The 13,507-nt window shown below is 45.9% G+C and overlaps 1 protein-coding gene across 1 annotated transcript in view; it reads right to left on the reverse strand.

Moving 5' to 3' along the window:
• Positions 1–10,524, reverse strand: part of PCP4 (Purkinje cell protein 4) — a 50,616-nt gene extending 40,092 nt beyond the window's left edge. The window contains exon 1 of the mRNA XM_018913411.3: positions 10,422–10,524. Within this exon, the coding sequence (XP_018768956.1) occupies positions 10,422–10,430 (9 nt within the window). The 5' untranslated portion in view covers positions 10,431–10,524. The remainder of the gene's footprint in view (positions 1–10,421) is intronic.
• Positions 10,525–13,507: the final 2,983 nt, after the last annotated feature.

The raw sequence follows: 13,507 nt of genomic DNA on the forward strand, positions 1-13,507 counted from the left end.
CTAAATTATCAGCCTTGGTCCCTTGTGTAGGAAATACAGATAGGGAACAAGAGAACCTTGGGGATCTGGAAACAGCATTTGGACACAGATAATATCCTGGGTTTGCTTTCATATCAGCACCCCCAGATAGGGAGAGTGTCCTCAGCCAATTAAGGGGTCAGAATCCCTGCCTAGGCATAATGTAACTGATGATGGATAGTGGTTTTGTAGCAAAAAATTTACTCTATATTTTATTATTCTGAGTCCTTCTGAAGTTTTGTGTAATGCAATTTGCTGAGCTTTAAACCCAGCTGTAATTGAGTTAGAGGTTGTCTTCAAGGGCCAGCTTGGATTATTCACAGCGAAAATCAGCGCTGACAAATTGCTTCATCTCTGATCATATTGGCTGTCATTAATAAAACAGGCTGCTTCTTCCCAGACTGCAAAAATTCTGGTGGTTTTTTTTCTGTTGGCATGTTTTTATTTCCAGTTGCAAAATAAAAAATAAAAAAAATCTGTTCTTACTTCCCTGCTGTTTCTCTACATAGTTCAGAGGTAAACAGGTATATCACAGTCAGTAAGACTGCTCTAGTAACTGGGCCAGCCAGGATTTTCTAAAAATATTAATTATGGCAGTTTCAAGCCACCATACAAAGGAACTTTCTGCCTTCAGCCTCGGGCAAAGCCTTTGATTTTCAAGACAAGAGCAAGACCAAGTGCCAGGGATGTTCCTGCATCACTGACTCCACTGCTCCACCCACCCTGGGGAGCCGGTCTGGTCCCAGGGAGGGGCTCAGAGCAGCCCCCAGCCATCTGCTGGGATGGCAGGAACCTCTCCAGGGTCATTCCAGCACCAGGGAACCTCTGGATGGTGAGTGTGCCCCAGCCTTGGCAGCACAGCCTTGCCCAGGGGGATGACACAAAGCTGGCACCCCTGGCTCCCTGCCAGGGGCACATCCCTGCCAGGGGGACCCAGGATGGGCTGCCAGAGCTGCCCTTGACATGGGGCATTGCTCAGCAGGGGATTTGTCCAGCATTGTTCCAATCTGGATTGGGAATGACCTGCTGAGAGCTTTAGAGGAGATGCTTTTTAAAGAGGGGGATGTGGTTCAGAGCAGAGCTCTTGGCACTAGGAGGAACAACCACAGCCAAGGGATTAGAAACAGCCCTGCCACAGTGAGAGGAAAATGGGCAGGGTGAAGCACAAGGTCACCTTGATGGCCAGAATCAGGGACAGAGATCACATAAGCTCAAATGTAGCAAGCAAAAGACAAGTCAGGTCATTGCCTCTGTCCAAGAGATGGACAGAAAATTGGCATTTCCACAATTCAGAAGCTCTGAGGACCCTGCAGCTGCTCAGGGAGATTGTTGCTGTGATCCATCTCATTGCTAACAGCAGCAGAGAAGATAAGAAAGCAATTTTCACAGAAAAGCTGTAAGAGCTCCCAGGTTCCCTAGGCCCAGCAGAGACAGACCAGGTTACCTGCCCTAAGACTAAATCTCTCCCTGTGAGGGTGGGGAGGCCCTGAACTGGCTGGCCAGAGAATTTGTGGATGCCCCATCCCTGGAAGTGTCCAAGGCCAAATGGGACAGGGCTTGGAGCAACCTGGGATAGTGAAAGCTGTCCTTGCCCATGGCAGGGTTAGAATGAGATCTTTAAGGTCCTTTCCAACCCAAACCATTCTGTGATTCTATAAATTGTGTTTTCCAATTCAAGTTCAATGAAAACTTGCAAGTTTCTCCACGTAGCCCTCTTTCATTCCCTCTGTCTTCAGTCTCACATTATGAACCAGGCTCCATTCTGACTTTGCATATGAAATAAAAGAAAAAGCATTTACACCTCATTGACACATGAACATGGCAAAACACCCTGCAATGCCATTAAAAACACCCCTTAGGTGCTCCTACAAGCAAAGTCATGCATTTTAGTAATTGTCTCCCATACTTATCCTGTGACTAGAGAGAAAAGTTTCCTTAGAAGTTCCATGCAGAAAGCAGATTTAGATCCAGCTGTGCTGCCTGACACACTGCAGTCAGACAAAAATATCTACTGAAGACTTACATGGCATGACTGCAAAAGCTATTGCTAGAATTCAGGTAATTTGCAATTTGGGCTCTCTGCAATTCATAATATTAAGGTAGAAGCTTTGCTACCAATGTTCCCACACCTGCAGATCCATCCCCTAAGTCCAGATCCAGGACAGAAGAGACAAAGCTTTTGAACCACGGAAGGAATACAAAGCAAAGCTCAGAATAAAAGCCCTGTGAGAAAGAGAGGATCTCCTGTAATCTATCCTGAGAGCTTCATTCAGCTTGCTTTGGGTGTTAGTGCTCTCCAGTAGCTTGCAAAATATGCTGAAGGAAAGAAGTGATAACTAGCCAAGTCTGACTGGCAAATTAAAATTGGCATCAAGCTGGCCTGCCTTAGGCATTTGGCTGCCCTGCTTAAACTGCAGCACATGTGTGCTGGCACATGCACTTCCAAATGTGCCAAGCCAACAATATGTTTGCTCTCTTCCAGGGGTGTGTATCTGTCAGCTCTGACTGCAGCAGTGATAAGTGTGAAGCAGCCATGAAGCCACATGGCTCATTTTCCCCCCCATGTCATCTGCCTGCCCAGACATCCTTCCTCCTCCTTCCTTCCCATCAACTTAATGCTTCTAATTTCTGGCAGTTTATCTCCTGCCTCCCTCGACCTCACATTTTATAAGTACTCTTTTGGAATTCCAAGAAACAGATTTCCATGTTGTTCAGATTGCCTCCTGGAACACTACTGTAAAAAGTTCAAATAAAAGTCATTATTCAGAGCATTTCCATTAATGTTAAAATTATGTGCTTTACAGTCAACATGCAGAGTATTCAGTATTTTAATACAAGAGTAATTTAATGCTGGCTATTGCAAAGAAAAGCCTTTTCCCTCAGAGGAAAAAAGAGAAAGAAAGATCCCCAAGAGAAAAAAGAACCCCATTTCTTGAAACATTAAGGCTAGAGAATGAAAATCACTAAAATTCAGATGGAGAACACACTTGTGATTTTGTAAGGGTTATATTTCTGCCTCTGTACCCTCTCACCTCAACTTGGACTTCAGCCTTTTAAAATCTGTTTTTGTATTTATCTAGGCATTGCACCCTGATACTCACCTGGCCAAACCAACCTCACCCTACTGCCTGCTGAGGCACACATTTCATGGGAAAATGCTATGTCTGTGATAACATTCTCACAAATCATTGGGCTTTCTTCATGTCTTGAGTGTCACTAGGAAAAGGTCTGATATTCTCAAAGTCCTCAAGAAATCATTTATGTCCCCAGATCTATTCAGTTTTGCTTCATCTGCTCTTACACACTTGCATTTTGGGAAAAGGCTGTTGAATCATGGTACCTGCTGGGTAACCAGGTGGATTCTACTGGTCACAGTGGACACATGGAGATGCAAAATCGCCCCCAGATATTAGCAGTGGGTGCTGTCAGCTTCCCAACACTTTGCCCAGGGATTTTGAAGCTGTGCAGACCCCAAGTCTTCTTTTAAGATCTCTTCCAGCCCAATTCACTCCAGAAGAGCCTGTGGACTCTTGTCAAGCTGATTTAGCAGGACATGGATTGGTCCCATTTCCAGGGTCAGTCCTGGCCAGAGCTGGCTTGGGCATTTCTGAACTGTGCTCCATCATTCCCAGAAAAGGGGCACCCAAAATCCCTACAAATTTGCCCACACCAGGATCCCCAAAGGGATCTCTCCCTTTTACTTTTAGGAGATTCCTGTTGTGCAGTGATCCAACATGAACCTCCACAGCCCTGCTCAGTCCTCCCAAGTTTAAACCATCATAAATTGATCACATTTCAGGTTTCTCTGGTTCTACTGCTACAGCTTTCCACTTCTGCTGGCACCATGCAGTAGCTGTGGCCACACAACCCACCAAGAACCCAACTACCAGCCAAGAAACACCAGGTGAAGCTGGTGAAAAAGCAGCTCAGACCTTTCTGTCAGGCATTTGGGCACTCAAACTCAATTTTAAAGATATTAAATACACACCTCCAAACTTTTTGGCAGAGCTAGAGTCTGTGTTTCCAAGATTTGACGCCTACCCAGTGCCACCCTTCTCAGCAGCTCCTTGTCTCAGCCCAGGGATCTCTGAGGTCTCCAAGGTCAGACAGAAGGACACCAGATTTGGCAAGTTTTACTTTCTTCTTTTTCCTTTTGTTTCTTACTTTCATCTCTCACAAAAGAGCTCTATAACATCATCCTGTCTACTGTTACAGCACTCACAGTGTCAGCTACACCACTGGTTAAGGTCACATTTCATGCACTTTAGACTAAGGTGATAATGCAAGAACATTCAGTGTCTATAAAGTAATACTTTTCTCTTTAAGAGGAAAGACAGTTCAGCTGTAACTAATATTCAAGTCATGTAGGCAGACAATTTTCATTTCTTCTCTGACTAAACTTGTGCTTCTCCCTCCAAATTCCATGTTAGTGCATAAATAAGGCTTTATCCCTCTTGGTATGAATTGATGAGGTGAGACAGCACCAGCCAAAGACCTGCTCTGTGTGACACTTGCCCAATTTACCTCTAAGCAGACTTAGTGGAAGCAGACATGGAGAGTGGGGATAAACTGTGACCCCAAATCCTGTCTTTTATAATATTTCACAACTGATTTCCTTTGCAGTTGCTTGCCATTTATCTTCCTAACAAGACTAATGTTTATAGTCTGTCTTCCACCTCTTTTTGTAAGAGAATTAGAGATTGGTTTTCTGAATTAAAATTAGAGGACAGAGTTAAAAAGGAATTATTTATGATTTGGCCTAGGTAATAGGTATCTACCATATTTATTTATCTATTTAGAAACCCAGTACCCAAAGAACTGAAGAAACAGAAGATGTTTCCTTAGAAAGAGGAGGAATGTATTTTTATCTTCATGAGAAGACCCTGTGCCTTGCAGAGAACGTGGTACATGGCTGAGGGAATTTAAGGTTCTGTTGCCAAGTGAGAGGCTGAAGGAAGGCATTCCTTTGCCCCATCCTCTTCAGCCAGTGGGGTGTCTCAGGATTGACATACCCAGTGTTTAGCCCACTGTGTTACAAGCTCTTCCATAGCAGAGTTAGAGGCAAAACATGAAAAAAACGCATTTTTCAAAAAAAATGAGACAGACAAGAGCAAACGGCAGTTTGGAAATCAAATATTTTATTCAAATTAAAAAAAACCAAAACACCACAACAACAAAAAAACCAGAAACCTTTAATGGAAATGCCACTGCTGTTCTTGCTGAAGTTAACTGCTACTTCACATTTCATCACTAGCATGATCCAGATAATGTAATAACTGTTGGATGATGACTCCTATAAGCTTGCCAATTCATTACAAATTTAGGGATATTGGACTGGAAACTAATATTCCTTTGCAACCTGAAATTATATTGTACTGTCAAGTTCTACAGCATGAAGGTTGGAGTAAGTTACTCTTTTAAAAGGAAACATGATACCAAAGCACACTATTAAACCTAAATGTCCTTTTTTAGTGTGTTGCCTGAATCTGTTGGCATTCTATACATGGCAAGAAAACCCGTGAGCTTCTGCCAGTGTCATCAAATTAAGATCAATTTCCAACATCACTTCTAAGTGCTATTTTAGAAGATGCTTGATCCCACTGAAACCACACTGATGGAAAGAGTAGGCAAAGTGACAGATGTAAAACTTATTGTTCTCCCTTCTTCCTCCTCTTTTGAGCTGCAATTTACCACTCAGCTAATAAATAGATGTGAGTTAAAATTAAGAACTGATGTTCATGTGCTTATTGATCCCACCCCCATCCTGTAACAGCTGCAGAATTTCCTCCTCCTCTCTGCCATGTTCTTGCTGGGGTTTTTAGAGCTGCACAGTTTTTGTACTTACTGTGGGTATGATAAGGGAAATAATTAACAATTGGGGTCATGACAATATCTGAAAAATGCAACCAGAAGGGACCACCTAAGGTGAGGGGCTGGCTCAGACACCCACCAGGACTGGAAACACCAGAGCAGAGAACAGGAGCTTCTCTACACAAATATGGTGTGTTCTTCCCTTACAAACAGCAGTTCTCTGATTCTGTGCCATCAGGATCATGGTTGTATAATCCTGCCTTGTGTTTATGGGTTCCAAGATGCTAAATACCATTTCAATGGAATGGTTTTAAGGGAATTCAGGAGAACAACCCAGGAAAGAAGCCCAGTTTTACCATTTAACCACCTGAAGCAGACACACTTCCACACTTCCAGCCAAAAACCTCCACTTACACCCAACATTTCACACATTCCCCATCCTTCTCCAATAGCCTCCTGCTGAACACACCTGTCCAGAGGGACAGGGACATACTTCAGGTTCTCCGTCAAGAAAAGGACACTCTCTTTGGGCTGTGGGACATGCCCAAACCATGGGGTATCACTTGTCTGGAAAGCAGGGGCTGCCTTGCTGACAGGTGTGTTACAGACACACCTCAGGCACTGGTGAAGCTCCTTTTTCAGAAGAACATCTTTGACCCCAGAGTTACCCCATGTCAGCCTGAACCTCTGCTGAGTTGGCTGCTTGGACACCTCACAGTGATGGTGGTCTGAGCTCCAAAGCAAAGATTCAGCTCTTCAGGCTGCAGAGCAGAGCTGTGTGACCCACCAGGACAGCTCATCCCCCAGGAACACCCTGCACCTCCCAGTTACAGGACACACAAACACCCTCCATGATCCTTTTGAAGGTGGGCACAGCACAGCAGGGACTGCAGGGTTCCAAAGCCACCCTAAGGCAAAGGGAAGGAGCTTGGTGGAGCTCAAAAAAGCAAGATTTGGGCTCTGGTTTCAAAGCCTGACCAAACATTCTGTGTTTATGCAGAGATCAAGTCCTCAGTTCTTCACCTTCCCAACTAAGAGAGTCAGACCGTAACTGCTCTGTGGATTTCATGTGCCTGGTTTCTTGACACCTGTTTCTAAAGGAAAGCCAGAATATTCTTGCTGCTGTCTGGTAGGCAGGCTGATTCTCAAAGATAAAAGGCTGCTGGCTCGAAGTACACACCACTCACAGGGTACACATCAGCACCCTGGCAATCAGTGCTGCACTTCACTCACATTGCACAAGGCTCTTCCAGGGCATGTTCTTCAATCATAGGTGCCTCAGGCAATCAAAAGGAGATTTCCCAAATGGCTCTCCTAAAGCCACACACCTAAATAAGATATATTAAAGCTGAGCTTGTCCCCTACACCAGCAACACCACTCTGACCCTTTAAAATCAAAAGGAACTAAATGCATCCAAGGTAATCTCTGCTGGAGACTCCTCATCCCTGAGCCACTGGAGCAGCACCCAGGGCTGTGAGACCACACCACATTGTTTCAGTGCTCTCCTTCCTAAGCCCAGAGCTGATTCCTGATGACAACCACGAACATTCCACACAGAAGGCAAGAGTGAACATCATAAAAATGTCTGTGTGATTGAATGCTTCTTGTGAAGCCTCATGTCAGGGGAATACCACGACCCAACATCATCTGCAACGTGTCAGGGTAGTTAAATGACTGACCAGATGACAGGATTCCCTGTGGTGAATCAAGATTGTGCCAGATGTGAGTCTAGAGGCTCACTGGTACAACTGCTGACTGTGAATAAAGATTTGGCACTGGTCTGTGGGCACACGAACCAAGATCTCTTCCCCCAGTTCAGCCTGTGTGACTGGAGATCTTTAATGGAAGCCAGGCTGCCTCTCATGGCTGCTCATTGACAGCAGCTGATATTTTCAGCACAGCTCTCCTCTCCAGGCTCATTAAAAACAGAGAACATCCACAGACCTACAGAAAAGGCTCCCCAGCTATTTGAGGACAGACTTTCACAGCTAAAGATGCATTTCAATGTACACTGACATTCCCAAGGAATTCCCATTGAGCCAAGGGACATGTCTGCCACCAAACCAGGCAGCAGGAAGCATAAATCACAATTTGCTAAGCCACTAAGTCAGCTCTTACACCTCACATTCCCACTGACTACCTACAGGACCAGACTTCTGCCCAGCAGAAGGAGCTCATTAAACACATTTTCAGACAAATATTGCAGAGAAAGGAATGTAATGTTCTTCCTGCAGAAAAGGTCCTTATCCTTCCTGAAAAAATATAATCTAGCTGCTGAAAAATAGAAAAGTACCACAGACAGAAAAGTACCACCTGCTTCCTTTTCAGCTTTTTCCTCCAGGAGACAGGTGATCACAGAATGGTTTGGGTTAGAAGGGACCTCAAAGATCATCTTGTTCCACCCCTTGCCATGGGCAGGGACACCTCCCATTATCCCAGGCTGCTGAGAGCCACATCCAACCTCTCCTTGAGCGCTTCCAGGGATCCAGGGGCAGCCACAGGTGCTCTGCACAACCTGTTGAAGAGCCTCACCACACTCAAAAATCACCATAGTCACTGCCCATAAACAGGAAAGAAGTCAATTTTGGCTGAAGCATAAAATGACAATTCATGCAAAGTCTCAGTAAATAACTCAGAGGGATGAAAGCTCTTTTCAGAGATTTCTGTGACCGCATTTCCAGCGCTGCTCAAATCCACACAACTGGAAACAAAGCAAGAAAAAAAAAACACCTTCCCACCCTCCCAACACTGCTGTATGTAGCATAAATTATTGAAGGCTCTAATTGAGCCTTTTTTCAATCACCCTGTCTACAATTTTTTTAAATCAGATTAAGCCATAAATAAAAATATCTTTTAATTACAGCATTGCAAGATAAAACCACCAAGATCCCCCCCCCAAACACTAAACAGTTATCCAAGAGCATCCTTTCTGCTCAGGGTTTTTTTGCCTCATTTTTTAACAGTCTTTTGCAGTGAGGTGGTTTGGGGTGGTGTAGTTGCTCTCCTCTGCCTTTTGGGGAAGAGCTGACAGCAAGGAACAGCAGGGAGGCTTTTCTTCACTGGAGCTGAGGGTGATTAACTCCCCAATTTTGTCAGGGGAATGACAGCAGCACTGAAGACACTGAGTGCAGTGCTCAGTGTCACAGGCTCTGCACCAGGGAGACATCTCCCAGCTCCAGGGGTTTGCCAGGAATACAGCTCTGTCAGGCACAAACAAATGCACTGGGAATGAGGAACCCCTGTGCTGGAAGCAGGGAGGATCATCTTCACTGTGTCTCTTCAAATCCAAAAGGCAATCAGTCTAATTCAAATTCTGAAAGGTAATTATAAGTAAATACAACCCAGCACAAAGGTGGGACTAGAACGCCTCATTGAGTTATAGCAGCACCACCCAAGCATCACTCCTCTCCATAAGATTTTCCCCCAAATTATAAATTTAAAGTAAATTGTAGTGCTGCTGCATCTCACAGCACACTTGGGCAGCAAAGTCACAGTGGCTGGAACAAAAAAAAAAAACGAAAAAAAAGGCAACAAAACCTGAAATCAACACTGCATGAACTCCAGCCAGGTGACAGAAATACAGGCAGCAGCAGAGAGGACTCTCATGAAGAGATCCCTGTGCCTGATCCCTGCAGGCAGCAGAGACGAGGATTTCCTCTGCTCTCCCCACCTGGCATGACCTGAAAGCCAAAATGTGAGGTGCTCCTCACAAATCCCTGCACCACAGACCAGGCTGCTCCTGCTTTTCATCTCTGCTTTACACCTCCTGGAAAAGCACAGCTGAGGGTAACACCTGCACAGCAAACAGTCACAGCTTATCCTGTGTCATTCTCAATTGTGCTTCTAAAAAAGGAAAATCTCATTTGTTAATGGAGTAGCAGGTGTTTTGTAACAAACAGCCTCCAAAAATAGATGCTGGGTTACAGGTACCTCTGCTGATTCCCAAAGAATGAGCTGAGCTGGAGAATGTGGGATCTCTCAGCTGAATCTAAGGAGTCATTCTGTCTAACAATACATTTAACTAAAAAATTTCTAGTCTGAACTTTTCCACTGCGGAGACAAAAAAAAAAAAAAAAAAAAAAAAAAAGCAAGGAAAACCCCCACAAGTGTAAAATTTCAGCTTATTTATTTACAAGGGTACAAGTGATCCTTACATGTTTGGCACTATTTACATTTTTTCACCTCGATTATAATCCCTCTCAGGACGCTACTTACAAAGTTTACACCAGCACCCAACCAAAACCAGAGCGGTTTTTTCCATGAGCTCTAGCAGGCAACTTTCCCACAACTTAACTCAACCCTCTTTTTTACACAGGAAAGCGCTGGATATGAGGATTTGTAATTAAGACTCTCCATCGGCGTGCGTGGTCCTTCACAGGGCGAACCCCCCCTTGCCTTGTGCTCTGCAGGTGCGCACACACCCGTGGGGATGCGCTCCAGAGGAGATGCTGAGACCCCCGCCCGGCACCTCCGCAGCGCTCCCAGCCCGGGATGCGCCTCTCCCTCCCCGGCTGCCCGCGGAGAGGCGAAGGTGACACTGACCCTCTGTCCTGTCCTGCCCCCCTGCCCGTTCCCGCTCAGCCCGGCTCACCTCGCTCATGTCGCGACAGTGACACGCTGTGACAGTGGCAGCGGCCCCGCCGGCGCTCAGCGCTCCCGCCGCGCCCGCGACGCGCGTTAAGAAGCGGCGCCGCGCGCCCGGCCCGGCCCGCGCCAGCCAATCAGCGCCGCGCGCGCGCGGGCCCCACCCAATCCCCGCGCTCCCCGCAATCCCGAGAGCGCGCGGCGCCCCCTGGCGGCTCTCAGAGCCCTCACGGCCGGGAGCGCTCTCCGCATCCTCGTCCTCATCCTCCTCTTTTTTCCCCTCCTTTTCTTCCTCCTTTTCCTCTTCTTCTCCTCCTCTTCCTCCTCACCCTTTCCCCCGCACTTCCCCGTGTGCCCGGCACCACGCGCGCCACTCTGAGGTGGCTTCGGGCATCCCCACAGGGAAGAGCCACGAGCTCCAGGTGTGCTGGCAATGGGGAATTATTGCGGCAGATCGGATGAATGAATTAAATGGGGAACGTTTTTGGTTTTTTGCTGTGAGGGCGGTGAGGCACTGGAACAGGTTGGCCAGGGAGGTTTTGGATGCCTCAACCTGGCAGTGTTCAGAGCCAGGTCGGAGCAGCCTGGAATGGTGGAAGGTGTCCCATGGCACAGGGGATGGGGTGAGATGATCTTTAAGATCCTTTTCTAACCCCTTAATGTCCTGCAATCCTATAAACCAGGCAGAGAATCTCTGCTCTGCTCCCCCCAGCTTCCCTCTCTGTCTCATCAGTCTTGCTGCCATTCCTGTTCAAATATACAGCACTTTTTCCAGAGATACACGGAAAACAGCCCTTTTGTATCATTTTTCTGAATGGTTAATTAAAGCAAGACTTTGGGATGTGTGCTGTTGTGCTCCAGCAGCCGTCATTTGATGGAACACAATCGCTATATTTGGCAATACACACTCAGATGCTCTGACTCACGTATCTGTGAAGAAATATAGGTTCAATTAGCTCTGGGAATGCACTTAACTCCCTCAAATTTTTCTCAAATCAATAAAAAAGTTACAGTATTATATTGGAGTGCCCAAGAAGCTTGACAAGCCCTCCCACTTCCAGCGACTACCTTGCAGCAGCCTCATCTCTTCGCCAACATCTGTCTTCAGGGCCAGTATTAATAGAGGCAGGGAAATAAATTTGATGAGAAATCACATTTTCCCTTGGAGCTGGAGAGGCAGGAGAGGCTGGGCTCCTTTATCTGAGGATGAGGAGGCTCCACAGACGGTGGAACTAGGGGTGTGTATCCTGGGAATATTTTAGGGATGCTGGCCAAATATGTAGGGATGGGATCAGGACAGCTGAAGCAGAATTGGAGCTGAATTTGGCAAGGGATGTGAAAAATAATAAGGGCTTCTACAAGTGTGTCGGCCAGAAAAGGAGGAGAAAAGGAAATTTATCCTTCTGGGAAACAAAACAAGAAATCTGAGATACTGAACACAATTTTTGCCTCTTTCCTCATACCACTATTCCCAGGACCTCCACCAGCATCTGCAATTTTTAAAATTATCATGAATTGTCCCAGTTTTTGGTGGGAGTGGCCCAAGCAGGCAACAAGCATGGTAAGAGTTCATTGCAGGAGCAGCTTCAGGAGCTGCCCTGGGAGGACCCAGAATAAAGATGATGAAGTTTAGCCCCTGAAGAAGCTGTGTTTCATGTGACACCGTTTTCAAGGGAAGAGCAATTGTGGGTGTACTGCATTAGTATTCCTGTTCTGACAGGAGTGCCACTGGTCTGTCAGCTTATGGATCCAAGGCACAATGCTAACATAAATTATTAACAGAGTATTGCTGATCAAAGGGCTCCCAATCCCATGGGAAGGGACACAGACCACTGAGAGGAAATCTGTTCAGGTCCCTTTGACTCCGAGGGGAATCACGTCAGTCTCGCTCTTCACCATCAAAATAAATCTGTCAAATCCAAGCAGAAAATCTCCTGGTGATAATTCAGGCTGTGTTCCCCAAGAAGCAGGTTAGCAGAGAAAGCTCTTTGCACTAAATGCTGCAGGAGAACACACAAAATTCCTATTTTCTGATCTGTTTGGAGGAGTTCACAGTTTCAAGAGAGGCACCCTGGAGGGCACCCTGAGCTGTGTCTGGGAGGTGGCACTCTGGAAACACAGCACCCAGCCTGGTGCCTCTTCTAGGGGAGCACTGCTGAGGTGTGACAGTGCCCTCCAAGCAGTGACTCTGCTCTGAGGACAACTTGCACATTTTGTGGCATGCAGACACAGTAAAAGGTGCATTATCTGCCCTCAGACAGGTTCCTGAGTGAGCACAGAGCTCCCCTCTCCCAGGGAAAGCCTTTGACCTGCAGAGATGCAGAGCTGTTCTCTCTTTCCCTCTAAATCTTGTTCTCTGCCTCCCAGCTTTGCATCTCATACACTGCAGGAAATTTCTGTGGCCAGCCAGAGCAATCCAGACATGAACTTTGGGTTGAAATGCTCAGTGCCTCTCCTCCTTTGCAGTATGGACCTGTTGAACTTAATTGTTCTTTAATTCACAAACACAGATGCCTCCAAATCATGGGTCTAACCATCTTAAATGGACAAATCCCAAGTTCTGGGAATGCAGCAGCAACCTGAGCTTTTCAAAAGGTTCTTACAATAAAGGTAACTCTGGTAGTTGTTTTATTTATACCCTGCCATTTATGCTGTCTGATGTCACCACATTTTAGATTTGAGCTACCCCTTTCCCTGTCAGCCTTTCTAACCCATGGCAATCCCTCAATTTAAAGGTGCCCCAAAGTTCTGCTTTTCCTTAAGTGCACGGCTAAGTAGTAGCACTTCTAAGTACAGAAAATATTCTAAGCAATCTATTTTCAAGAGCCATTATATTCTGAAAATTGACTATTAAAATACCACCTTCTTATTCATCAAGTCTGCACTCAGTGTGTGTTCAATCTTGTCTGCTGGCATATGACTGCAATTTTACTGCCTTTTACTCCCACTTACCTGTAAAATTCATCAGAGAGAAGAGAAGAGAATCTGAGCTGGGTGTTGGAACAAAAAGGCTCTCAGGCTTCCAAGGAGCTTCACCTGTTTAAGGGGACTGAAGTTGGCTCTTCTGTGCCAGACTGTGCAATCCATAATTGG

The sequence above is a fragment of the Serinus canaria genome, chromosome 1 (assembly GCF_022539315.1).
Source record: "Serinus canaria isolate serCan28SL12 chromosome 1, serCan2020, whole genome shotgun sequence".
NCBI lineage: Eukaryota > Metazoa > Chordata > Aves > Passeriformes > Fringillidae > Serinus > Serinus canaria.